This window comes from Acomys minous (genome assembly GCF_964271855.1).
Source record: "Acomys minous genome assembly, chromosome: 6".
NCBI lineage: Eukaryota > Metazoa > Chordata > Mammalia > Rodentia > Muridae > Acomys > Acomys minous.
In genome coordinates this window covers 65,831,533-65,851,066 of record NC_140487.1, presented here as the reverse complement: position 1 = coordinate 65,851,066, position 19,534 = coordinate 65,831,533, and the positions used below count along the sequence as shown (strand labels likewise).

Genomic DNA, 19,534 nt, shown 5'->3' with positions numbered 1-19,534 from the left:
AATGCCTTTTTAATATGGGAACTGGGGTAAAGCTATCTATTCTGAACACATCTATCAAACAATGTATTAGACATTTTAGCCAATTCAATAAAACAAGAAAAGTAAATAAGAACCTTCAGTTAGGAAATAAAACAATAAGATTATATGTTTATAAATGGGATAGTCTTGGAATTTGAGATGCATAAATCACTAAATTAATAAGTATAATTATCAGAGTCACAGAATAAAAGATAGATGTACACAAATCTATAAGACCTATTAATACCTTATCAATCCATTATAAATAAAAATTTAAAATGAAAACATGAAGAAAATTAAGGAGCATATTTAACAAGGTATACATAATACATATACCTAAATTATAAAGTCCTTCTGAGATAAATAAGAACCAAACAGATGGTCAAATATTCTATTTTACACATTAGAAGACCCAATTATGCTGAAATATCTATTGTTTTCAAATTAGCATACAAGGTAATGCAAGGTTCAGTCAGAACCTTACGGGCTTTGTATCATAGTTTAAAGCTGTCTCCAAAGTGTATGAAATGTAAAGAGTCTATAGTAGGCAGATTAGTCATGAAAAAGAGCAAGTTGAAGATATATGATATATATGTTTACTACTATTAAGCCATAGTAATTGATGCAAAAGGATTTTGGCACAATTTTGGGCAGGTGCAAGACTATGTTGATAAATGACACTCAGCCTCAAACACTTGAATTGCCTGTGAACAACCTAAGTACTGGTGAATACGAGGGGCAGCCTGCGTTCTCATGTATTCCTTATTGGAATGTGCAACGATACAAACAGTAGGTGATTATGCAGTTTTAATACACACCTGCTATGTTTCTCTTAGATCTTTGCCCGAGGTAAATGAAAACACTTGTCCCATGAAAGACCTGTATAGGAATGGTGACAACAGTTCAGTCCATAAGGAACTCCAGGGAATCAAATGATAGCAAATACACAGACAAATAAGATGGAGTATACTCATGTAGTGAAATGTTATTAGACAATGAAAAGTAATGCAGCCCTGGCAGAAGCATTATCATGATGAGTATATAGAAGGCTATATCAAGCCAAAGACTAAAGATCTCAGCAAGCTCAAATATAAAAATAGAATTTAAGGTATCAGAAAAGCAAATGATTAGCCAGGGTTGGAAAATGACTAGGAAGCGACACAAGGGAAACTTTTCCATGCTGAATGTGTTCTACCACATGACTGTGGTGTAAAAACAGCAATGCACAGAAATATGTGCGGGGAGGGGGGTATTGCAACTTGAACTGAAAGCAGCACTATTTAGTGCATAAATTATCCACCATTAATTGCAAAACATTTAAAAATAAACACAAATGTATAACAGAGGACATATCTCATATTTGTGGAATGATTGGGAGAGATTTGCTGTTAATGTGGGGAGAAATGAAGACAAGATTGATGTTAATTGGAAAGCAGTGAGAGAAAGAGATATTCCTTTCTCCCTTCTTCCTTCTTTCCTTTCTTCCTTCTTTCCTTCCTTCCTTCTTACCTTCTTTTTGTAGTGTGTGTGTGTGTGTGTGTGTGTGTGTGTGTGTGTGTGTGTGTGTGTCCTCACTCACGCTGGCCAGAGGTTGATATCAAGAAGCCTTTTCTTAATTGCTTTCCACCTAATTATTTTACAACAGGATATCTCATTGAACCTAAAGCTTGTCATTTTCGTTTAGCTAAAATGGCTGATCAGCAAGGCCTTAGAATCCACCTGCCTTTGCCACTCTGCACTGGGATCACAGGTCTGTGCCACCATGTCCAGCTTTTATATGAGTGAGGAAGATCTAGACTCAGCACCTGCTTGGGCAGAAAACACCTCACCCACTGAGTCATCTCCCCAGCACTTGTGTGAGCTTGTACAACACAGGTAAGATCAGTTATCTTGTTGGATAAAAGCTTTCTCACTGTCTCCAGGTTAAAGCCTAGTTCCTACTGGGCCTTGTGTGCTTTCTAGAAATGCTTTTCTTAATATAATCTAGTAGCATCTCTACTCTCCCCAATCTCATCCATAATCCTAGAGCTTCAAGAGCTTTAGACACACTCCTCCTTCATTAACAAATGAGATGTACCTAGTAATGTCAGGGATCAACAAACAATCACTTTTTCAAATGTTCTCTATAACTCCACAAATGTGTCTAAAGGTGGTGACTTGTACTTTCAAGCTGTTTTTAGAATGGATGCTACACTGCATTGATATGACTCTACACATGACTAAGATAATTTTTATTATGATTCTTTTTCAACATATACATTTATATTATTACACATGAGTAAAATAAACTACATACTGCAGGAAGAACCATGAGACAATCAGGAATTAGATAAATGTTTCATTCATAGTGATTTGGCCATTTGTATTTGGCAAACTTGAAGTAAACATCTCTCCTTTCTTGTGGGTCTAAACTCTTGAATGGAGATTAATATCTACCATATCTCATCTCTATTAACATAAAACATCCATCTTGATCTAAAAACATCTCAACCCCTAACCTACTAAGTGTAAATGAAAGACTAAACTATCTGGTCTTCAAACCCATCAGAGACTTGAGAAGGGATAAAACTTAAATACCTGAGTAAACTCGGACTGTGGGTTAGCACTGAAAGAGTTTACTGCCTGGCAACACCTAGCCTGCCTCAAAGAAGAAGATGAGCATCAAAGAACCTCCTTGTGGAGTTGGCTTCAAATGTGTCAAACCAGCCACTGGGAAAAATGGCATTTTTTTTCACCACACACACAATTCTGCATAAAAATGAGCAAGTTTAGACGCAGGCAGAGTCGACAGGCAAACTCTGCCAAGACAGGGTAAGCAAGTTCTCAATAACTCCTGCCTCGCAAATATGTCTGTCAGGGGCCAGATGGGTGAAGACTAAGATAATTTTTCTTTCAGCCCATAACTGAAAATCTCTTCATAATTATCCTGTAAAAAAGAAATGGCTCCTCAAGAGTAGGCATCTTCATCAAAGACAGCCTGCACCCAAGGTGCCATTGATGCAGGTATAATCATGGCCAGATCCTAAATTTTAACCCAAGTGTCAACTGGGAAAAGTTATTCTAGCTCTGAGCTTTCCATGGGATTAAAGCCTTCAGACAATCTCATTGCATTGTGTTCAAGAATTTCCCTCACTTCCAAATCTTAGGTAACCATGTAGTTTCCTTCTTAACATGTTTAACTATCCATCACTGTGTGTGTGTGTGTGTGTGTGTGTGTGTGTGTGTGTGTGTGTGTGTGTGAATTTATATACCCTTCCTTTTCTTTTTTAGAAATGGTCTCACTATGTTGACCACTACAGCTCCAAACCGAAAACTGTGATCCCTGTGTCTCAGCCCACCAAGTAATATAGTCTTATAGTGTTTGGTAGGTAATATCAGACCTTATCAAATATGCTTCATTGTAGAAGATATTGTCTTTACTCTGTTCACTGATACATCTTTAGTACATTGTAAAAATAAAATAGCTGTGACTCAAAAACTAACCTTTCATAGGCGAAGGCCTAGCATTTGGAAGTCTGGAGCAGAACTATCAGCACAGGTTCAAGTGTCTATTACATCTTCAGCTATAGGGTAAGTAAGACCTTGTCTCCAAAGGCCAAACCCAACAAAATGTTCTTGTTAAATTTTCTTTAATATCAATTTACTATGTGTAAAAATCATTATATTTCTTCTTACTGAGTGAGTTGGTTTGGAAGAGAACCTCAAATAAACCTTTATCATATTTTTATTTTTCTGTCATGCATATGCATAAATATTTCAGAATTACATTTAACAGTCTTCAAGATTCCTAGGAGCTGTGTTTTCTTTAGAAAAAATGTAAGGTCATACTCTAAAGTAATTTTAAAAAAAAAATCTCACTTGCCACTTTTTACATTCAAATCTGTTTGAATCATCTGGAGTTTATTTTTTTTGTAAGTATGAGCTACAGAACCTGAGTGGTTTTTATCATATATTCTGTTCATGTTATATATAGAACTAGGTAAGGTAATGAAGGAAGAAAGACAGGGACAGAGAGAAGGAAGAAATTGAGAGAGCAAAGGAGAGAGTGCATCTAGAAGGCTGCCATGATGAAAAACAAAACAAAAAACAAACTCCTCTATTTAAATTTGACCAATGAGAGTGTTCGATTTTGTTAGGGGAAATGGATATTAGAATCAATAATAATATTAATGAAGATGAAAAATATCAGCAATGGAAAAATATACCTTTCAATATTTTATCTTTCAGATGGTGAGTCTGACAGCCAAGGCGAACTGGCTGACTTGCTAGGGTCCTATGGCAGTTTGTAAGAGCTGTAAGACCATCAGCTGAACTATCTGCCAAAGGTACAACCATGTACAAAATTCTAAGATATTTTTTATATAGAGGTTTAATGAAAACCATTATTTTCACCCAGCCTAGGATCCTGCCAAGCAAGATATATCCAATCAGTACAACAGTTGTGTAACTGTTTCTGGGGTAACCAGGTTATTTCTCCTTGAATATGTGTCGGGTTCCAGCCCACAGGAAAAATTGAATCAGGGTTCTCCTGAAAGAGGGAGTAGGGATTGAAAGTAGGATACGGAGACGCAAGAAATAACGAATCAAGTCAGGACATTTCTGATCAAGACTCACTTTATTGCCGACTAGCAGGAACACATATAGGGCAAGGTCAATAGGATCTATTCTTATCTCACTCACCCTAGCCCCCGGGCAAGAATGCAAAAGCCTAAATCACTCCCTGTAGAACTTCCTAGTTCTCTGAGTAGTTCCTTGTAAGAACTTCCTAGATCCTCTGGGTTGTTCCAAGTTGAGACTTCTCTACTTTCAAAAGTAAATAGTCCAAGGATAGCCTAGAACACAAGACCTAGTGAGGTAAGGTCAGCAACTCGAAGGTCACAGAATACAGCCCAAGCACAGGATTTGTGACATGGCAGAATTAGGCATGGGTTCCCACAGATATGAAGCTTGCTCAGTAGGAGAGAATTCACGCCTGGTACTGTAAACCTAGCCAAAATGCATGATTGGGAGGTCACACACCTAAGCAGGAACATACTATTGTTTTGCTAAGTCATCATGTTGTCAAAATGACTTCCTAAAGATTTTGTTTTAGGCTTATATACCTGTTGTCAACATTAGTCACAAAAACTTCTTGTTTTGTTGTTGTTGTTGTTGTTTTATTTTGTTTTACAGTGGTTAGTAGTTAATGCTGAAGTTCATAACTGGTCATAGTGTTGAGAATAAGAGACTGAAAGCTCAGTCTTAAATGGGACATCTGTATCAACCCCAATGCCACCAAGGCTCAGGGAGTATTATGAAAGAAGAGTCAGAAAGAATGTAAGAGATAGAAGAATGAAGATGAACGTTGCAAAATGACCTCTGGCCGTGGGATGGCCATTGCACTCATGAGTTCATAGCCCTCATGTTTTCCTATAGAAAACCTACCTAAGACTAAGTCAAAATTTCCAGCTTAGCTGGGAACAGGTTCATGAGGCACCACCCACACATAGCTGAGGAACTACTGGCAGATGATGGCTGCTGGGAAGGGGAAGAACAGTTTTCTTTGGGACTGTGGCTCCTGGTATGCTGCTCATGCTGTAATACATGGCTCCACATCCATGCACATCCATTCAGTATTCATTGTATTAAACAGGTTGTAAATATATTTCTTAAAAATAGGACATTGTAAGAAGGGTGAATGTGGGCAGTTGGAAGGGAGGAAAGGGAGTTGATATGATCAAAACCCATTGTACAGATGTATAAAAGATCCAAAGAAGCCAGGCGTGGTGGGGCACACTGTTTTCCAGTTTTTTCTTTTATTATTTTTTACTTTTACATATATATATATATATATATTTATATTATTACACACATATACATTAAACTACATACAGCCAGAAAGACCATGAAACAATCAGGAATTATATAAATGTTACATTCATAATATTTTGCCTATTTGTATTTGGCAACCTTGGAGAAAACATCTTTCCTATCTTGGTGAGTTTACAGCTCTGAGTGTAAATCAACATCTCTCATATCTCATCTTCTCACTAAAAACTTCTATCTAGACTTAGAAAACAACTTAACTCCTAAACAACTAAGTTAAATTGTAAAACTATCTGGTCTTCAACTCCATCAAAAGCTTGAGAAGGAATAAAATTAATTACCAGAGTAAACAGGAATTGCAAGTTAGCAGCTTGCTTCCAAAATGAGAAAATGAGAGAGACAGTTAGCTGCCAGGATAGTCACCCAAAACTCTCTATAACGTAGGAGCATCACCTTTAGCTTCTGGCTCATTATGTCTGGCAGACATATTCGTGAAGCAGAAACTATTGAGAACTTGATTACCCTGTGTTGGCAGAATTTAGCCGTCAACTCTGCCTGCATCCAAGCTTGCACACTTTTAGGCAGAATTATGTCTGTGGCAGAAAGGGAACATTTTGCCCAGTGGTTGGTTTGTCATATTTGAAGTCATCTCTATAAAGAGATTCTTTGATGCTCTTCATCTTCTCTGAGGTAGGCTGCATTTGCTATGAGTTAATCTGTCTTATTGTCAAAAGATCCTTAAAATCATAAAAACAGCTTTAAAGGCCATATTCTGTAGGTCTCTGAGGTTTTTGAAGGTCTTATCTAACTACTTTACTTTATCTATCTATAGAATCATATCTATCTATTAAACCTAAGGTGTATATTTTGTAATGAAAATAGACTAGTAATTGACATGACCATCAATTTATCAACTAACAATTACTTAATTATCATCCTAAGCAGGCTGCAATAGCACCTTCAACATATTGGAAATAAACCTTGTATTATAATTGAGCCATATGGGTACACTACCTCATATTAGAGTAGAAATATATTTAATGTGTGTGAAGAACAATCTTGATTTTGAATTCTATACCAATGTATCAAAATCAAACTTATTTGCATCAATATACAAATTCTATTTTAATGAATTAAAAATAATCTTATTTGTTAGTAATAGCTAAGGACTTAAGTTGAGGAGTAGATTCAATAATCTACTTTTTGTTCTGTCATCCCTATATATTCCTATATTCCTCATTCTTTCTTTTCAACCCCTATCTCCATACCTATGAAGAAAGATAAAGGAAAAGAGAGAAATCCCTGAATCCAATCTTGTTTTTTCTCTGAATAAGACCAATAATTCTTACAACCAACTCCCAATGAAAATAAACATCCATATCCCAAGAGAACAACCAAAACCCTACCCAACCCCCCTTAAGGGAAATGGGGATGTTGTTCTCTTTTTAAGACTTCTTCTAATATTTTTTCTTTTTTTTCTATTTTTTTCTCCTTTATTAATTTATTCTTGTTACATCTCAATGGTTATCCCATCCCTTGTATCCTCCCATTCTTCCCTCCCTCCCATTTTCCCCTTATTCCCCTCCCCTATGACTGTTCCTGAGGGGGATTACCTCCCCCTGTATATGTTCATAGGGTATCAGGTCTCTTCTTGGTAAACTGCTGTCCTTCCTCTGAGTGCCACCAGGTCTCCCCAACCAGGGGATGTGGTCAAAGGTGAGGCACCAGAGTATGTGAGAAAGTCATATCCCACTCTCCACTCTACTGTGGAGAGTAAGGCTTCTTCTGGCGACAAATAATACCTTTGTAGGGGCCCAAATACAATTGGGGAAAATGATTAGGCAAGCTAGGAATAACATTTGTGGTCCAGTTTCCAAATGTTGAGAAATTCAAGGCTTGATAGAAGTCCTATGTGGGACAGTCTGAAGTGATGGACCACTTGGGATGAGATTATTTCTTCGAAGCTGTCCTCGGAGCTGTGCTGTTCTGATGAGGAATTAGCAACTGAGCACTTGGGGCTGAAGGTGAAGGATGCAGGATGTCAGTGTCCTGTATGCTAAGGGGAATGGATCCTGTCAGGTCTGATCCAGCATCAGTGTTCAGTTCTTTTGTTCTGAGAACATAATTTCTCACAAGCACTATACAGTCCTAACATTATAAAAGTTTGAAGTGTGCAGGACAGTCAGGGCTGGTTTTCTGCTCTTTGTATGAGCAGAAGAAAGACATCTGTAAGTATTCACTCATGGCATATGAAGAATGGCATCTAAAAAAAAGTCACAGGGATTCTGTAACCAACAAGAAGCATTGTCTATGCATAGACATTCAGGCCTCAGCCAGTCTCAGAGCTATTCCCGTGTAGTGGGATTAGCAATATAAGTTACCTGCTTGTTCTGTAGCTTGAATCCGTGTACGTATAGACTGTCTTGAGTTAGGAGTCTCTTTTACCTAGCTCTGCTTCATTTTGACCTTTTCCTTTTAAATGTATATTTTATTTGTTATAACCTATTCACACTACATCCCAACTGCCACCCCCTCCTTCCTACCCTCTCATTCCCACCCTCCTCCACCCACTCCCCTCTCCCAGACCTCTCACAGGGGGCCCTCCCCACAAATGTCTGGTGACAGTCTATTAGGTCTCATCAGGATAGCGTGCAACCTCCTCTTCTGTGTGCCTGCTAGGCTGTCTTGCCCATCCCAGCACTCAGGGAGGAAGAGGCAGGTGGACCAGTGTGAGTTCAAGGCCAGCCCGGTTTACAAACTGAGTCCAGGGAGGGTTCCCTGTGTCAGTGGCCATGAATCCAGAGATGTCCCCTAACATACGCAGTCTTTACGACAGAGTTACAGGTTATGTTCTTCATCTATTGAAAATTTTGATAATGCAAAATTGCAAAAACAATAACATGTTTAAAGAGTGGGTGTTTTGTTTGTCGGGGAATAGACTACATACATTTAAACACAGAATAGATTAGTTAGTCAGCAGGTGACCTAGCTTGGTGTGCACATGGATTTGTCAACATCTTGCACTACGAATGATTAGGAGGCACCAGAGTGTGGTTTGGTGTTCGCCAGACTTGAATTAAATTTAACTCATGTCTCAGTATTTCTTAACCTCTAGGCCCCTGTTCCTTATCTGTAAAGTGAAGATCAAATGTTTTTCTTAGCAAAGGCTTTGTGAGTACTAGAAATGATGCCAACAATGCACAACCACAACACATTGAGCTCACTTTTGTGAAGTTTTGCCATGTTTGTGCAGCTCCAGGCACTCCTATTTTCCTGTCTTTCACTGGATTTTGTTTCATGAGCTCCCTCCCTCCCTCCCCCCCCTCTCTCTCTCTCTCTCTCTCTCTGTCTCTCTCTGTCTCTCTCTGTCTCTCTCTCTCTCTCTCTCTCTCTCTCTCTCTCTCACACACACACACACACACACACACACCATCCCTCACCCCAGTCTTCACTAGCTCACACAGGGAATTCATCATTCATACCCCCAACTCTCCTTCAGTTATACTCTAAAGGAAGCCATTCACTCTAATACAGAGTGCTACCAATCCTTGGTTTTATGGTGAGACTCTAAAGCTATTGTAACATCAGAAACCACTTCAAACAAAAGTCTTTATATATTATCTAGTCACTGTACCCAGATGCATCCAAAGACATAAGGGGGTTGCTTGAAGGCAGGTTCTAGTTGGACAATTCAATCTCAGCCCATTTGTCTCTTCTCTATTATGTCTATTATGTCTCTATAATGTCCATCATACTCTTCAGATTCACATGCCTCCATAACATTGATAGCATCCTGTGCCCACTGAGAACATTTATAATCTACTGTATTTACGAGCTCAGCCAAAACAGAATGAACAAATCCTATTTACCTAGATTTAAGCAAGACTTTCTAACACAGCGACCTAAGCACCAAACTGACAACTACCAAAACACCAGTGCTCGTGATCCCCAGGAAAGAGGAGTCCAAATTCTGTGGAGCACTGGTGGGTCTCTCTTTGGGACATACGGCTAATCTGCAGAAATCCTGGGTCCACGCAGGCAGGGGCACCTACTCCAAGAACTAGTCGCAAGCCCAGCAGGGCACACAGCTTCTGACCTCTGGGGCTCAGAGGGAGCTGTGGGCTGCAAAAACACTAGCTTATGGGACTTCTAGGCCAAAGGAGACCCCACAGCCTGAAACACAAGTGGATCTGACCTCAGGTCACCCATCAAATTCACAGAAAGTTCCCCGGTCCACGCAGGCACAGGCGCAGGCTCCAAGAAACTAGCCCCAAGCCAGACATGTTGCACATCTTCTGACATCTGGTACTCAGAGGGAGCTGTGGTCTTAAAAAACCACCAGCATTTCCTATTGTCTTCCTCTTTGAGGAGGGCGGTGGGCCCACTGGAACAGCTCTCTGCTTGGATACTTTTCTAACTGCTCCCCAGCTTCCTGGCCCACCTGGGTCACAAACAATGGGCCAACAGAGACAGGAAACTCAACAAAAGCGAATAGGTCACAAGACCAAAGCCCTATTGTCTATACCTACCCCAAAACACTCTGGCAATCAGAGACCACCAAACTTGCCAATACCAGAGACATCACAATGGGAAGAGGTCAGTATAACAACACAAGCAACAATTCCCAGGGCCATTTTCTGCCATCGGAAACCAGCAGTATCAACACCACAATCATCCCTGGAGATACTATCACAGCCAATGCACAAGAGAAAGATTTCAAATCAGCAGTTATGAAAATGATACAAGCCTTAAAGTAGGAAAGTAAATCCCCCAAAGTAAAACAGGAATACACAAAGAAAGAGATGAAAGAATTGAACAAATCATTTAAAGAAATTATTGAAAGACAGGAAACTACAATCAAACAGGAGAAAGAAATTAATTAAAGAATTGAAGACTTTATAAATGGAGATAGAAGCAATAATAAATTAAATTAAACACATCCTAGAATTCAATGAAAATGAGGGCACAATGTACCAAAACTTATGGGACAAAATGAAAGCATTCCTAAAGAGGAAAGTTCATAGCACTAAGTGCTTACACTGAGAAATTGGAGAGATCCTATACTAGCAAGTTAACAGCATACTTGAAAGCTCTAGAACAAAATGAAGCAGACACACACAAGAGGAGTAGATAGCTGGAAACCAACAAACTTGGGGCTGAATAAATAAATTAGAAACAACAACAACAAAAAACAATTCAAAGAATCAATAAAACCACAAGCTGATTCACTGAGAAAATAAGCAAGACAGAAAACTCTTAGCCAATACAACTAAATCGCAGAGGGAGAGTATTCAAATCAAGAAAATCACAAATGAAAAGGGAGGCATAAGTACAGACACTGAGGAAATCCAAAGAATCATTAGGCCTATAAACAACAAACTGGAAAGGAAGAAGTCAATCTATCACTAGTTGCACATGATAGTATATATAAGTGGCCCCCAAAATTATACTATGGAACTCTTACAAGTATTAAACACCTTTACAAAGTGACTGGATACAAATCAACTCAATAAAATCAGTAGACCTCCTGTATACAAATGAGAAACAGGGGGAAAAAGAAATAAAGGAAACTATACCCTTCATAATAGCCAAAAATAATATAAAGTATCATGGTGTAACTCTAACCAAGCAAGTGAAAGACTTGTATGAAAAAACTCCAAGTCTCTGAAGAAAGAAATTGAAGAAGATATCAGAAGATGGAAAGATTTACCAGGCCCATGAATTCAGAGAATATACATACAAAAAGGCCATCTTACCAAAAGCAATCTATAAATGCAATGCAATTCCCATCCAAATACCTACATAATTCTTACAGAAACTGAAAGATCAGTTCTCAATGTCATATGGAAAAAAATCAAGAATAGATAAATCAATCTTGTACAATAAAAGATATTCTGGAGGAATCTCCATCCCTGATCTCAAGCTGTACTATAGAGAAAGAGAAATAAAAATAACATGGTACTGGCAAAGAAATAGGCTCATTGATCAATGAAATTTAATCAAAGACCCAGAAATAAACGTACGTACCTATGAACACTTGATATTCAACAAAGAAATCAAAACCATACAATGGAAAAGAGAAAGCATCTTGAACAAATGTTCTGGTCTAACTGGATATATACATGTAGGAAATTGAAAATAAATACATATTTATCACCTTGAACAAAAACAAAGTCCAAGAGGATTGAAGACTTCAATATAAAACCTGACAAACTAAATCTGTTGGAAGGAAATGTGGGAAAGAGCCTTGAACTCATTGGCACAGGAGACAACTTCCAGAACAGCAGCTCAGGATCTAAGGCCAACAATTAATAAATGGGGCCTCATGAAATTGAAAAGCTTCTGTAAGGCAAAGGACACTGTCAACAGAACAAAATAACAGCCTACAGACTGGGAAAAGATCTCCCAACCCTACATCTGACAAATCATGTCTTCATGGATCATTTAACACTAGATGAATCTTCTATATAAAATGTTTGCTCAAGACCAGAAATGCATGCTAGATTAACCCTGAAGGAAGCATGCCCTAGTGGAAAGTAAGAACAGAAACACTCAGGAGCCCACATTTTCTACATGATGACACTCGATTTCATTTCAAATATGAAGTCACACATCACCAATCCCAGAAGCTGTCTTTTATCTCTTGGTTCCCAGATGCATTGAATGCCCTTGCTCAATGATCCTGGAGTTGTCCATACAAACCTCTTTGAGAACCTCAACACAATTTTCTTTTCATTGACATTCTCTCTCTCTCTCTCTCTCTCTCTCTCTCTCTCTCTCTCTCTCTCTCTCTCTCTCATGAACTCTTTAATGAGCAAATAAGCCTGGATTCCATCCCTGCACTGTCAGAACACAGCATAACGCCTAACAGTTTCTCCCTGCCCAGTGTGAGTGCATGTGTACATGTATGTGAAAAGGAGAGGGAGAGAGACAAAGAGACCCAAGGAAGAGATAGAGAGGATTTGGGGATGTATTTGGAGAGGAACAGAATAAAGAAAAAAGGCAGTAATAAAGAGAGAAGGAAAGGAAAAGACTCCAGTAGAACCAGTGTGAGATAGGTCTAGATGAGGATTCCACCAAAGATCTGCATGCTCTCTTCTAAGGAGTCTGTTGATAGAGCTTTTATGTTATAACCATAGCAATATAATATAATCCCCATTTTGATAGCTTGCTTTAATCATCACCTTGAAAAAAAAACCTATATTCTCCTAGGAATCGAGTCACACTGAAAGACTGTCTGTATTGTGTTGTGGAGAAGGTACTGTATTAATTAAGTTAGTTGATATGGGAAGGCTAGATCATTGTGGGTGACACCATCCCCTAGTCAGGAGTTTCTGGATGTACAAAAGTGACGAAGTCTAATTGAGCATAAACAAGCAAGGGAGCATATATGCATTTCTCTTTGCTCTAGACTGTGGATGTGATGTGACACCTATTTGAAATTCCTACCTTGATTCCCAACAAGGATGGACTATAATCTGGAGTAACATGAAAAAGATGGTTTTTTACATCTATATTTTTGATTGCTTTTGTTCTTGGTGGTAGTTTTTTGTTTGTCTTGTTTTCTTTTGGTCAGGGTCATTTACCATGGCAATAGGAATAAAACTAGGACAGTTTCTTTTACGAGTGTGGCTGTCTATAAGGATGGCTAATGGCCACTTGGGGAAAAATTAAACTTTTGCTGAATCTATTCTTGTTGTATTGTGTCACAGAATCATGCTTTCCCATTGGAAACCACAGCATTTTTTTTTCCCATTTGATCAACAATGGTTTTGGGAACTGGCTGAAGCCTGTTGGTAGGATCATTATTTTCTGTTAGAGTGACTGCCTTCAGCTTTCTCCTTTGCCCATTGGAGTTGGTATTCTAAGAGATGCTTTTATGAGTATCTTACCCATAAGCATCATGTTCTATTATCAGTCTTTAAGGATCATCACTCATATTACTTCTCCGGTACTTCAACCATTCTCCCTAGTAAAATAGGTGAATATATTTCTGCCCACCTTGAGTGGAAATCTCTACATTAGAATACATTATGTATAATTGGATAATCCATAGGGCTGAAGCAGGTGGATTACTATAAGTTTTATACCATCTTGGACCACAGAGTGTGTTTCAAATCATCCTGCGCTACAGTGTGTGCGATAACATGTCCTCAAATAATAATAGAAAAGAAAAAACAAAAGATTCAAATTATGTAGGTGGCCTCTGTTTTCATTCTTCATCCTGTCTTGCCATGTGACCTCTCCTGCAGGTACTCTCTTCATTTTCATGCCACTCACCACACTATCCCCATAAATGGACTCAAGAAGATGCTTCTGTCATGCTCTTAGAACTTCAGAATAGGGAGAAAATTGAACTTCCCATCTTTATAAAGTACTTAGCTTTGAGTATTTTTATAGTGACATAAAATGGACCAAAATACTCTCTAACTCTGAAACATAGCTGGAAATAAACTGAAGCTATTATTTTCTTTCCCCAGTAATGTCACTTAGCAATATCTACCAAGTTGTATCATTCGTTCATTTCTTGTGTCCTTGAATTTCTGAAATACTAGCCCACAAAGGAGGAAAATCTTTATTTTAATTAGTTAATTAGTTACACTTTAATTGTTCACTTTAGATCCCAATTGTAGCCCCCTCCCTCATCGCTTCTTGGTCCTCCCTCATACGTCCTCCCTCCCCCAGTCCTCAGAATGGGGAGCCATCCTCTCCAATCATCTGACCCCTGCCTATCAATTTTCATCTGGACTGCATGTATCCTCTTTCTCTGTGCCCTGGAAAAGCCACCAAGCCAGGGGGAAGTGATTATCATGTGGAGACCCGAGTCCATGTCAGAAGTAGTTCCTACTCCCCATATTAGGGGACCCACAAGGACTTTTCTGCCTATCTAGGTCCTCACCATGCATAGTCCTTGGTTGGTGCATCAGTCTCTGCACCACCCCCTCCTCTGCCTGGATGTGTTGGCTCCATTGGTCTCCTTGTGGAGGTCCTGTCCCCTGTGGGTCTTTCTATTTTCCAAGTCTTCCATAAGACTCCCTGTGCTCCACCCCAAAGTTTGGCTGTGAGTCTCAGCATCTAGCTTTATGTTCTTCATGGCCTCATCATTACAAGGTCCATCAGTACCTCCAAAGAGGCATGCTCATTGACATCTGACCAGTGAATATGCATCCACTTCCAGATTCCCTATCGTATTTGCAGTCCATTTCTAATAGCAGCTTACGTAGATAGAGTTTTCTAGAAATAGAAATGGAGTTCTGTATGCCTGCAGAAGTGATTTGCTGTACATGTTCTCCCTGGTAAAGGAAAGGAAGATGCAGGAGTCTGCACAGAAGAAGGAAGCTAACCAAGCCTGCTATTTTAGCACAAGGCTGCACTACCTTAGAATTTTGAAATAGTGACTGAGAGATGGTGGGATTAACCATATAGACACACTGAAAACTACTATTTGACAGATTTGGTCTTCAGTTGAAATGGATCACATGACTTTGTGTCTTTATGCTAACCACTTGCCCTACACTAAAGAAGAGCAAAATATAAGCTTCTATCATAAAGTGGCTACTACCAGTCAAGGAAAATGCCCTGAAAAAGGTGAGGCTATGAACAGCCAGAGTACAATTTTTTATTTAGGGGTTGTAGAAAGCATGCACTCAGAACTCTTAAATTCTGCAATTTCTAAAAGGCAATCTGAGGGCAAGTAGATGTTTTTGTTATTTAATTGAAGACAGGCCTAGTTTCAAATTTTAATTGTCTAAAATATCTAAACAGAGAATTCCAAATGAACAGTCAGGTGAAAATTTGCTGAGCCTAACACCTGCATATGACCAGGGTTATTTGGAAAAACCTCTGATAAAGTCACCACCACTGCAAAATGACTACATGGATATTAAAGCCTATATCCCCTGAGGGGTTATCATATAGAGTATATATTGCCAGGGAATATACTTCAACAAAATTGCTCATCTAGTACCTTAAGCAAACTAACAAGAAAACTGCAATTTCAACCAAAGGTATTAAGATAATAGCGTATGAAAGAATCAGCAAACCCATGAGCAATAGAAAAAGTAGATTACAGAAACTGAACGTGAGAGAGACACTACATCACATTAAAATTCAACTTAATATAAGAATGCCCGAAGAACTGAGGAAGCAGGGCTTACAAAGTTAAAGTATGATGACCTTAATTCTCTGCTTTGTGAAAAGCAGATCCAAAGGAAATTGTATCACATAAAAGTATTATAAATGAAATAAAAGTTTTACTAGAGGAGCTCAATAGTATATTTCCATTGATAGAAGAAAAAAAACCTAATAAACATGAAGATATATTAACAGAAAATATGCAATCTAAAGAACAAAAGTTGAAAAAATATCAATCTCAGGAAATTATGACACATCCCTAGGTACAGTAACATACATGTAATGAGATTACCAGAAAAGTAGGAGAATATAGAAACATAAATTTTGTAAACTTTCTAAATTTAGAGAGGGGTTAAAGAAAGACAAAAATAGCATCAATCTACACACTCACAGAGGTCAATAAAGTAGAAAAATAAGTAAGTACGAAGACAAAAAAAAAAGAAAGAAAAGAAAGAATGTTCCAATCAGCCAAGCTCATATGTCATGATGCTTAGTAAGATCAACAACTGACTACGTCTAGTTAGAAACAACTGTGATGGGAATAAAGTGGGGAGAGTGCAAAAGTACTAAGAAAAAAAGAAAATTCAAGGTCCTCCTGGGCTTGTAGAAAATCAGAACTGGGTTCCCAGATATGGTGACTTCTTGTCCCCAGATGACACTACAGAAGGGGACACTCAGAGGGGAGACACATGGGAAAGCATCTAAACAGGACGAATGGGTAGTGAAGGGAGCCAGAGGCCCCGTAATGACCCAAGCCAACATCTGGTTAATGAACTTCTAGCCTTAGTCTTCTCCCATCTTGAACAGAAAAAGCTATTTCCTTCCTCTGTGGCTTGACTTTCTGTCTTTCCCAGTCGCCCAAGTCTTTGTGCCAGGGAATGAGCTTGGTGAACCCTCATGTAACCCCTTGCACCAAAGTTATACTATAAAAAAAATCAAAATAAAGAGAATCCTACATTCAGCAGAATTATTTTCAAAATGTAGGGCAAAGAGAGGCAATCCAGGACAAATGAGAGGGTTAATTGATGACAGACTAAAATGTATAGGTAGTGTTAAAGAACTTCTTCAATTTTGAGATAAGGTTCAGTAAGTGTATACTTGCCTAGCAAACAAGTGCCTAGTTTCATTTCCCACACTCACTTTAGAGATGGCAGGGCCTACTGGCTGTCACAATGTAAATAAACTTTTTCCTTCTAAATTCCCTCCTCTAATACTATGTGAAAGCCCACAACTACTTCCCCCAAATCCAAGCTCATGAATTGCTCCTCATTTTTTAAAATTCTTCATGAAGAGATGTCATTTTGGAAGTGTCAGAGACTGTTGGGCTTTGTAATTAGAAATTTTAGACTGTGATAAGTTTGAACAGAAATGGCAGTTTTCAGCAGCAGTAACACACAACACTGTATTTCTCGAATTTACAATTTTAATTTTTTTGTTTGTGTTTTGTAGTGTCTGCCTACAGGGGGGAGGAGAAGCTTATGCAATACTCTGAAGTTTAGGGTAATGAGTCTCTTCTCTATTCTTATCTCCAAATATCCTGGATACTACCAAGAATTCCCAGAGGAAATGTTTGCCATGTACCCCACCACCATTCTAGATCGTTCTGTGAAAATATACAAACAATGCCGCAGTCAGAGTTGTGTCAATTGAGTAAGGACGATCATATGATTAACAAATAGAAGGAGAATCCAAAAGTTTTCAAATGCAGATGGCCATCGTGTCACATAACTGCACTGATATACAGAAGATGTCTTAGGCCATGGACCAAAGTGAACATGTTTAACCTCGTACTCTGTTGGGGACACGTCTTACACTCCATCTTTCTTTTCTTTTTTCTTTTTTTTTTTTTTTAACCATTTCTTCATACTTCTAGGAAATACATCTTCACAGTATTAGTCTAATTGGATCCTTAGGAGACTGTGTTTCTTTGCTCTAGTTCCTCCAGTGCCTTCAAGAATATTCAGCCTTGCACTCAACAATGGAAAGTGGAAGACACAAAGCCTGTAAGGTTCTAGTCAGCAGAAAGAGAGATGCATTTGCTGTACGTTGGGAAGGGGCTTGGAGTAGACCTTCCATGACATGATTGAAATTGAGTACAAGATGCAGATTTTACTGTAACTTTAATGGAACAAGAGGAGTTGAGATTTGTATAGGATATGCCACCTAGGAGTTACCAGGGGAAGAGCTAATCCCTGAGGAGCAGACAGCAACGCTTCACTCCGTCTCTAAGGGCTTCTTTGACTTTATCATTCCGAAGAGTGAAGATGAAGGGGTTCAGGAAAGGAGTTACCACAGAAACCAACAGAGATGCCACCCTGTTGTACTCAGCTGCTTGTGTTTGCTTGGGTTTCACATACAGGAACAGGCAGGTGCCATAGCCAATTACAACACAAGTGAAGTGAGAGGCGCAGGTGGAGAAGGCTTTCTGCCGGCCTGAGGCTGAAGGGATCTTGAGGATGGTGGAGATGATATAGGTGTAGGAGACAACTGTGGGGATCAAGGATCCAACAATAATGAAGACAGCCATTAAGAAAAGAATTAACTCAGTGAGAGAGGTGTCATTACAAGATAATTTGAGCAATTGACCCCGGTCACAGTAAAAATGATCCAACAGATTTGATTTGCAGAAAGTAAACTGGAATGTGGCATAGACTGGCCAGATTTCAGAAAGGAAACCAAACACCCAGGACACAATCACCACCCAGATGCAAGTGTGGCTGTTCATGATAATGCTGTACCTCAAAGGGTTGCAGATAGCCACATAGCGGTCCACAGCCATAGCTCCAACCACTGCAAACTCAGTGGTTCCCAGAGAAAGGTAAAGGAAGAGTTGGACAACACATCCGGTCAGAGATATTGTCTGGTTTCCAGGGACGAGCAGCCCCCAAAGCATCAAGGGAACAATTGTGGTTGTTATCAGGATCTCTAGGAGAGAGAGTTGGCTGAGGAAGTAATACATGGGTGACTGTAGTCGCTTGTCAACACAGACAATCATGATGATGATCATGTTTCCCAGCAGTGTCACTGCATAGAAGAAAAAGAATATGGCAAAAAGAATGTGGTGTATTTTTTGTGATCCAGGGAAGCCTAGAAGGCAGAATTCAGTGGCACTAGAGAGATTGTCCATCCTTTATTTTGACTTTTGCTTCCAAGTTTTTGGTCCGACCAAACAGATACTTCTGGTCATAAGACAGTTCTTCTTTATCCTAGGTTAACTGTACAGAAGACATAAACACATTCCAGAGAAAAATGAGAAAAATTAATGTATAGAAATTTGCATACCAGCTCTCCACAGCACCACACAGAGCCCTGCAAAAGGCCAACAGAAAAAACTCAGTGTCTAGGCCACCCTCACATTTTAAGACATTACAGGCCATCAACATCACTACATGAAAACTCTGGGATGGGTGATGATTTCCCAAAGAAGAATTTTCTTTTCTAGCTGTGTTTACTCTCAAAAGCCTAGAAAAAAAATGACTGACAATAGATGGTATGGATAAGAGCCCAGCACGTCAGAAGCTCTGACATCTGGGTCTCCTTTGGTCCTCACTTCCTAACTGTTCCCTCTTCAAAAGCC

General features: G+C 39.0%; 1 protein-coding gene across 1 annotated transcript; it reads right to left on the bottom strand.

Annotated features, from left to right (window-relative positions):
• Nucleotides 1-18,142: 18,142 nt before the first annotated feature.
• LOC311599011 (olfactory receptor 9A4-like) lies at nt 18,143-19,084 on the bottom strand (the record flags this gene model as incomplete). The annotated part of the gene is made up of 1 exon (XM_084784710.1): nt 18,143-19,084. The coding sequence occupies one exon, from the start codon at nt 19,082-19,084 to the stop codon at nt 18,143-18,145; it is 942 nt and encodes a 313-aa protein (XP_084640836.1).
• Between the last annotated feature and the right edge of the window lie 450 nt (nt 19,085-19,534).